Raw genomic sequence first — 8,969 nt, forward strand, 5'->3', positions numbered from 1 at the left:
AGGCTATTGCTGGCTTCACTCATTCAATTAGAAACACGGTTTAGAATAATATTTCACTGGCGTCTCTCTCTCTCTCTCATATTCATGCTCGCTCTGCCCTGATCGCACTGCTGTAAACTCGTCTATGAGAAACGCGTAGTCTATTCGAGTCGGGCTGCCTGGCTACATCGCATCGTTAAAACCTTGGTCTAGAGGACAGGATAAGATATAGCGGCTACTAAAACAGCAACACAAATATGGTCGGGATGAGAGATGTGGTTTGCCTCCTGCTGCCAGCCGTCGTGCTGTTCGGCACATCGATGCAGGTGGAAGTGAAAGGTGGGAAAGAGGGAGAAAAAGCAGGGAATTTCATGGAAGATAAGCAATGGCTATCAACCATTTCTCAGTACAGCCGGAAGATCAAACACTGGAATCGCTTCAGAGACGTGAGTTGGCTATTTTAAATGAATACTATTTTATTTGGAATGAAATTGAAAATATTACGCTGTAGGCTAATGAGGTGAGGTTGAACGAATAGACTAGGCCACCGGGTGTGTTGTAACCTGATGGTAACCCTAGGCAGTAACGGAGGTGATATGTTTATAACCAGACAGGTAATGTAGCTAATTGCGCGGCACAGTTGACCCGCTCTTGAATGCGCCTCACTGATAGGCAACAATAACATGCAACGGCAACATGAATACAACGCGAATTCACCTCATGAATACAATTCTAAAGGTTATAACAATACAGTTACTATAACAACGCTTCATTATGTGGAATCTGCTTTATATATATATATATATATATATATATATATATTAGTTCGTCATAAGGTGTAGGCTATACCTAACATTGAGTTCGTCTAAACCTCTGCGCCGGTTAATTGTATTTATTTGTACCTTTATTGAACTAGGCAAGTCAGTTAAGAACATTGTTATTTTCAATGACGGCCTAGGAACAGTGGGTTAACTGCCTTGTTCAGGGGCAGAACGACAGATTTGTACCTTGTCAGCTCGGGGATTCGATCTAACAACCTTTCGGTTACTGGTCCCCCCTCCCCAGGCTACCCCGCCCCCCCAGGCTACCCCGCCCTGTGTATAAGACAAGCTTTGGTTAGGCTCTAGAAGCATGTTAGGTTTGTTATTCCAGACTTAATTGATTTCTAACATAATGTCATGTCGATATAAACCGAGTTGGTGCTACAGTAGTATAGAGCCCCACTTCATTTTTTCCCTAAATAATGTCTACTCCTTCATTTCTGCGCTAGTCTAAATCAATACACAGTTATTCAATGCCCTACACAATAACGTATTAGTTGTGTAGAAAATGCCCACGGACACATTTGGACAGATATTCTCGTAATAGGCTTATTCTGAAGGACAATGATACACTAGTCTATAGTTAACACAACACCGACGTCTATTGCAACGTTGATAGATGGGAGGTTGTTGATCCCGACACACGTCATACAGTGGGGTTGCAATACAAAGGGCTTGATATAATGCCCAGTGTCATAGTTGATCTGCCTCGTCCTTTGTAAAGTGGAAAACGATTTACTGTGTGTGTGTGTGTGTGTGTGTGTGTGTGTGTGTTCCCTATATATTGCACTACTTTTAACCAGTTGTTTGTGGGTAACTTTGATTCATATTAAATCCTGACGTGGGTAACTTTGATATTGACTCACCCTGTGGACTCGCTGTCCGGCCCATGACTCACCCTGTGGACTCGCTGTCCAGCCCATGACTCACCCTGTGGACTCGCTGTCCAGCCCATGACTCACCCTGTGGACTCGCTGTCCGGGCCATGACTCACCCTGTGGACTCGCTGTCCGGCCCATGACTCACCCTGTGGACTCGCTGTCCAGCCCATGACTCACCCTGTGGACTCGCTGTCCGGCCCATGACTCACCCTGTGGACTCGCTGTCCGGCCCATGACTCACCCTGTGGACTCGCTGTCCGGCCCATGACTCACCCTGTGGACTCGCTGTCCGGCCCATGACTCACCCTGTGGACTCGCTGTCCGGCCCATGACTCACCCTGTGGACTCGCTGTCCGGCCCATGACTCACCCTGTGGACTCGCTGTCCGGCCCATGACTCACCCTGTGGACTCGCTGTCCGGCCCATGACTCACCCTGTGGACTCGCTGTCCGGCCCATGACTCACCCTGTGGACTCACTGTCCGGGCCATGACTCACCCTGTGGACTCGCTGTCCGGCCCATGACTCACCCTGTGGACTCGCTGTCCGGCCCATGACTCACCCTGTGGACTCGCTGTCCGGGCCATGACTCACCCTGTGGACTCGCTGTCCGGCCCATGACTCACCCTGTGGACTCGCTGTCCGGCCCATGACTCACCCTGTGGACTCGCTGTCCGGCCCATGACTCACCCTGTGGACTCGCTGTCCGGCCCATGACTCACCCTGTGGACTCGCTGTCCGGCCCATGACTCACCCTGTGGACTCGCTGTCCGGCCCATGACTCACCCTGTGGACTCGCTGTCCGGCCCATGACTCACCCTGTGGACTTCCCTGTCCGGCCCATGACTCACCTTGTGGACTCGCTGTCCGGGCCATGACTCAGCATGTGGACTCGCTGTCCGGCCCATGACTCACCCTGTGGACTCGCTGTCCGGCCCATGACTCACCCTGTGGACTCGCTGTCCGGCCCATGACTCACCCTGTGGACTCGCTGTCCGGCCCATGACTCACCCTGTGGACTCGCTGTCCGGCCCATGACTCACCCTGTGGACTCGCTGTCCGGCCCATGACTCGCCCTGTGGACTCGCTGTCCGGCCCATGACTCACCCTGTGGACTCGCTGTCCGGCCCATGACTCACCCTGTGGACTCGCTGTCCGGCCCATGACTCACCCTGTGGACTCGCTGTCCGGCCCATGACTCACCCTGTGGACTCGCTGTCCGGCCCATGACTCACCCTGTGGACTCGCTGTCCGGCCCATGACTCACCCTGTGGACTCGCTGTCCGGCCCATGACTCACCCTGTGGACTCGCTGTCCGGCCCATGACTCACCCTGTGGACTCGCTGTCCGGCCCGTGACTCACCCTGTGGACTCGCTGTCCGGCCCATGACTCGCCCTGTGGACTCGCTGTCCGGCCCATGACTCGCCCTGTGGACTCGCTGTCCGGCCCATGACTCACCCTGTGGACTCGCTGTCCGGCCCATGACTCACCCTGTGGACTCGCTGTCCGGCCCATGACTCACCCTGTGGACTCGCTGTCCGGCCCATGACTCACCCTGTGGACTCGCTGTCCGGCCCATGACTCACCCTGTGGACTCGCTGTCCGGCCCGTGACTCACCCTGTGGACTCGCTGTCCGGCCCGTGACTCACCCTGTGGACTCGCTGTCCGGCCCATGACTCGCCCTGTGGACTCGCTGTCCGGCCCATGACTCGCCCTGTGGACTCGCTGTCCGGTCCATGACTCACCCTGTGGACTCGCTGTCCGGCCCATGACTCACCCTGTGGATTCGCTGTCCGGCCCATGACTCACCCTGTGGATTCGCTGTCCGGTCCATGACTCACCCTGTGGACTCGCTGTCCGGCCCATGACTCACCCTGTGAACTCGCTGTCCAGCCCATGACTCACCCTGTGGACTCGCTGTCCGGCCCATGACTCACCCTGTGGACTCGCTGTCCGGCCCATGACTCACCCTGTGGACTCGCTGTCCGGCCCATGACTCGCCCTGTGGACTCGCTGTCCGGTTGGTTACAAGCTGTAAGTTCTTTAGTTATTTATTTATTTATTTATTGTTTTGTTTATTTAGTTCTTTATTTATTTATTGTTTTGTTTATTTATTTGTTTATTTAGTTCTTTATTTATTTATTGTTTTGTTTATTTATTTATTTAGTTCTTTATTTATTTATTATTTTATGTATGTATTTTGTTATTTATTTTTTGTTTGTTTGTTTATTTGTTTATTTATTTTAGAGAGACTCGTTTAATTCTCTCCTGTCACGCTCCCAAACACAGCCAATCACATGACAGGAAAAAGGGGATCCACTTGTGTGGCACAGTGGCACCAGACCAGACAGTGGGCAAAAGACTGTGTGTGTAGGTCTGTCTCTCTCGCTGTGTGTGTGTCAGTCTGTCTCTCTCGCTGTGTGTGTGTCAGTCTGTCTCTCTCGCTGTGTGTGTGTCAGTCTGTCTCTCTCTCTGTGTGGGTGTCAGTCTGTCTCTCTCTCTCTGTGTGTGTCAGTCTGTCTCTCTCGCTGTGTGTGTCAGTCTGTCTCTCTCGCTGTGTGTGTGTCAGTCTGTCTCTCTCGCTGTGTGTGTGTCAGTCTGTCTCTCTCGCTGTGTGTGTGTCAGTCTGTCTCTCTCGCTGTGTGTGTGTCAGTCTGTCTCTCTCTGTGTGTGTGTCAGTCTGTCTCTCTCGCTGTGTGTGTGTCAGTCTGTCTCTCTCGCTGTGTGTGTGTCAGTCTGTCTCTCTCTGTGTGTGTGTCAGTCTGTCTCTCTCGCTGTGTGTGTGTCAGTCTGTCTCTCTCTGTGTGTGTGTCAGTCTGTCTCTCTCGCTGTGTGTGTGTCAGTCTGTCTCTCTCACTGTGTGTGTGTCAGTCTGTCTCTCTCGCTGGGTGTGTCTCAGTCTGTCTCTCTGTGTGTGTGTGTGTGCGTCACTGTTTGTACGGTGGAGACTGAGCTGAGGACTCCCCCTCAGTGCCAAGGACAGGAACACAACACATGGCTTCATCTCAATGCCAGGGAAGGATACTTAGGGAGTGTCCCAAATGGAACCGTATTCCCTATATACTTCCCTATCCAGGGCCTTCAGAAATTATTCATACCCCTTGACTTATTTACAGCCTGAATTCAAAATGAATTAAATTGTTGTTGTTCTCCCTCACACACAATATCCCATAATGACAGTGAAAACACGTTTTTAGATAAATAAATACAAATTAATTACATAAATATCTCATCAATCAATCAAATGTATTTATAAAGCCCTTTTTACATCAGCCGATGTCACAAAGTGCCGTACAGAAACCCAGACTAAAACCCCAAACAGCAAGCAATGCAGATGTAGAAGCACAGTGGCTCGGAAGAACTCTCTAGAAAGGCCAGAACCTAGGAAGAAACCTAGAGAGGAACCAGGCTATCATTTACATAATTATTCACACCCTAGAATCAAAACTTTACCGATGCACCTTTGGCAGCGAATACAGCTGTGAGTCTTTCTGGGTGAGTCTCTAAGAGCTTTCCACACCTGGATTGTGCAACATTTGCCCATTATACTTCTAGAAATTCTTCAAGCTCTGTCAAATTGGTTGTTGATCATTGCTAGACAACCATTTTCAGGTCTTGCCATATATTTCCAAGTATATTTAAGTAAACACTGTAACTCGGACACTGAGGAACATTTACTGTCTTCTTGGTAAGCAACTCCAGTGTAGATTTGACATTGTGTTTAATTTGTTGTCCTGATGAAAGGTGAATTTGTCTCCCAGTGTCTGGTGGAAAGCAGATTAAACCAGGTTTTCCTCTAGGATTTTGCCAGTGCTTAGCTCCATTCAGTGTATTATTTTATCCTGAAAAACACCCCAGTTCTTAACGATTACAAGGATACCCATAACATGATGCAGGCACCATTATGCTTGAAAATATGGAGAGTGGAACTAAGTTATGTGTCGTATTGGGTTTTTCCACCAAAAATAACACTTTGTATTCAGGACAAAAAATGTATTGCTTTGCCACATGTGTTGCAGTATTACTTTAGTGCCTTGTTGCAAACAGGATGCATGTTTTGGAATATTTTTTTCTGTACAGGGATCCTTCATTTTACTCTGTCATTTAGTGTGTATTGTGGAGTAACTACAATGTTGTTTATCCATCCTCAGTTTTCTCTTATCACAGCCATTAAACTCTGTAACAGTTTTAAAGACACCATTTACCTCATGGTGAAATCTCTGAGGGGTTTCCTTCCTCTCCGGCAACTGAGTTAGGAAGGACGCCAGTATCCTTGTAGCGACTGGGTGTATTGATACACCATCCAAAGTGTAAATAATAACCATCATGCTCAAAGGGATATTAAATGTCTGTTTTTTTTTATTTTTTTTACCCATCTACCAATAGGTGGCCTTCTTTGCCTTGTGTGTAGGTCAGTGATGGAAACATCTCAATGTAATCCATTTTAAATTCAGGCTGTGACACAACAAGATGTGTGAAAAGTCAAAGGGGTGTGAATCCTTTCTGACGGCTCTGGTAAAAAGGGAATAGGGTGCCATTGGGAATAGGGTGCCATTGGAATAGGGTGCCATTGGAATAGGGTGCCATTGGAATAGGGTGCCATTGGAATAGGGTGCCATTGGAACAGGGTGCCATTGGAATAGGGTGCCATTGGAATAGGGTGCCATTGGAATAGGGTGCCATTGGAATAGGGTGCCATTGAAATAGGGTGCCATTTGGGATAGGGTGCCATTGGGAATAGGGTGCCATTGGAATAGGGTGCCATTGGAATAGGGTGCCATTTGGAATAGGGTGCCATTTGGAATAGGGCGCCATTTGGAATAGGGTGCCATTTGGAATAGGGTGCCATTGGAATAGGGTGCCATTGGAATAGGGTGCCATTGGAATAGGGTGTCGTTGGAATAGGGTGCCATTGGATGCAGTCTTGGTCTCAGTGGAAGGATACTTAGAATCCGTGGTTCTACAGCAGGGTCTTTAAACACAGCTGTTTCAAATAACCAACTCGTCATCAATCTTTGATTATTTGAACAAAAAAACAAAACATGTGAAACGGCTAGCTTAGTTAGCGGTGGTGCTACTGTAACGGATGTGAAACGGCTAGCTTAGTTAGCGGTGGTGCTACTGTAACGGATGTGAAACAGCTAGCTTAGTTAGCGGTGGTGCTACTGTAACGGATGTGAAACGGCTAGCTTAGTTAGCGGTGGTGCTACTGTAACGGATGTGAAACGGCTAGCTTAGTTAGCGGTTGTGCTACTGTAACGGATGTGAAACGGCTAGCTTAGTTAGCGGTGGTGCTACTGTAACGGATGTGAAACGGCTAGCTTAGTTAGCGGTGGTGTGCGCTAAATAGCGTTTCAATCGGTGACGTCACTTGCTCTTAGACATTGAAGTAGTGGTTCCCCTTGCTCTGCAAGGGCCACGGCTTTTGTGGAGCGATGGGTAACGATGCTTCGTGGGTGACTGTTGTTGATGTGTGCAGAGGGTCCCTGTTTGTGAACCCCTGATCTACAGCATAGCAGCATTGTGATGGCAGGGCGAGACCAATTTTATCCAAAGCCGAGTTTCCAAAGCTTTCATACATTTTCTAATGATTGGTGCCTGCATGAATTGAATTCATTCTCCTGGTGTCCAAGCACCAAAGCCACCGTGCTCTACCAACTGAGCCACAGAGGACTGCACTGAGATGCATCATCTAACTAAGAGATAATGAGCAGATTATCTCTGAACCGAAGTGAAAACATTGACGCCAACAGATGCTTGCATGGAAGATACAGAATCTGTCTGTCGGTCGGTCGGTGTGTGTCTGTCGGTCGGTCGGTCTGTGTATCTGTAGTTCTGTGTCTGTCTGTCAATCTCTCTCTCTGTCTGTCTGTGTGTGTCTGTCTGTGTGTTTGTCTGTCAATCACTCTGTCTGTCTGTGTCTATCTCTGTCTGTGTGTCTGTCTGTGTATCTGCATTTCTGTGTCTGTCTGTCAATCTCTGTCTGTCTGTATTTCTGTATTTCTGTGTGTCTGTCTGTCTGTCTGTCTATCTGTCTGTCTGCGTATCTGTCTGTCTGTGTATCTGTCTGTCTGTGTATCTGTCTGTCTGTGTATCTGTCTGTCTGTGTCTGTGTGTGTCTGTGTGTCTATGTGTCTCCTACACAGCAGGGTCTACTAAGGACTCATTATGAGTGCTGATGACGTTACAAGTCAACCTTGTCATCACACTGTGACTCTGTGGGGATTTGGAATGTCAACCTTTTCAGTCGCTACCACAGCAGCTCTCATATTGAAAAATACATCACTTAAAGTCATTCTCTGTAGTCAGAATGTGCACACAGACACCATCATCTCCTCAAGTGCTGCGGCAAGAGACCGAATGCAGTGTGTGAGGATGGATGGCAACTGGATAGAGAGTTGAGCTTCCTTTTCCTATAGCACATCATTAATTTATATCCTAGACAGTCTGGAAGCTAGTCAACATCCTCTTTTAGGATCCAGGCTGCATCACATCCGGCTGTGATTGGGAGTCCCATAGGGCGGCGCACAATTGGCCCAGCGTCGTCCGGGTTTGCCTGGTGTAGGCCGTCATTGTAACCTTTTGGGGCGGCAGGTAGCCTAGTGGTTAGAGCGTTGGGGCAGTAGCCTGAAAGGTTGCTAGATCGAATCCCCGAGCTGACAAGGTTAAAATCGGTCGTTCTGCCCCTGAACAAGGCAGTTATTCCACTGTTCCTAAGCTGTCATTATAAATAAGAATTAGTTCTTAACTGACTTGCCTAGTTCAATCAAGGTTATTGTAAATAGTTAAAACAGAGAGCTTGAAGAATTGTGTCTTTCTGCTTCCTTACATTCTTCCTGCTTCACAGACCCACTTTAGTTGGAGGTATGAGGTGCATCGCTTTCTCGGGCTTTAGCTTAGATCCCATCTTGTGCTCAGTTAGAAGCCAACCAGGGCCCATATTCATAAAGTGATCTTTAGACTAGATCCCATCTTGTGCTCAGTTAGAAGCCAACCAGGGCCCAAATTCATAAAGTGATCTTTAGACTAGATCCCATCTTGTGCTCAGTTAGAAGCCAACCAGGGCCCGTATTCATTAAGTGATCTTTAGACTAGATCCCATCTTGTGCTCAGTTAGAAGCCAACCAGGGCCCAAATTCATAAAGTGATCTTTAGACTAGATCCCATCTTGTGCTCAGTTAGAAGCCAACCAGGGCCCATATTCATAAAGTGATCTTTAGACTAGATCCCATCTTGTGCTCAGTTAGAAGCCAACAAGGGCCCTTATTCATAAAGTGATCTTTAGAC

At 48.3% G+C, this 8,969-nt stretch overlaps 1 protein-coding gene across 2 annotated transcripts in view; it reads left to right on the forward strand.

Moving 5' to 3' along the window:
- Positions 1 to 82: 82 nt before the first annotated feature.
- LOC110515875 (testican-2-like) overlaps positions 83 to 8,969 on the forward strand; it is a 113,019-nt gene continuing 104,132 nt past the window's right edge. Inside the window, exon 1 of one of the 2 annotated variants that reach the window (XM_036959871.1) lies at positions 83 to 425. In XM_036959871.1, the coding sequence (XP_036815766.1) occupies positions 237 to 425 (189 nt within the window). In that variant the 5' untranslated portion in view covers positions 83 to 236. The remainder of the gene's footprint in view (positions 426 to 8,969) is intronic. The other variant, XM_036959870.1, reaches the window with a different exon arrangement.

This window comes from Oncorhynchus mykiss, chromosome 23, assembly GCF_013265735.2.
Source record: "Oncorhynchus mykiss isolate Arlee chromosome 23, USDA_OmykA_1.1, whole genome shotgun sequence".
Classification (NCBI taxonomy): domain Eukaryota; kingdom Metazoa; phylum Chordata; class Actinopteri; order Salmoniformes; family Salmonidae; genus Oncorhynchus; species Oncorhynchus mykiss.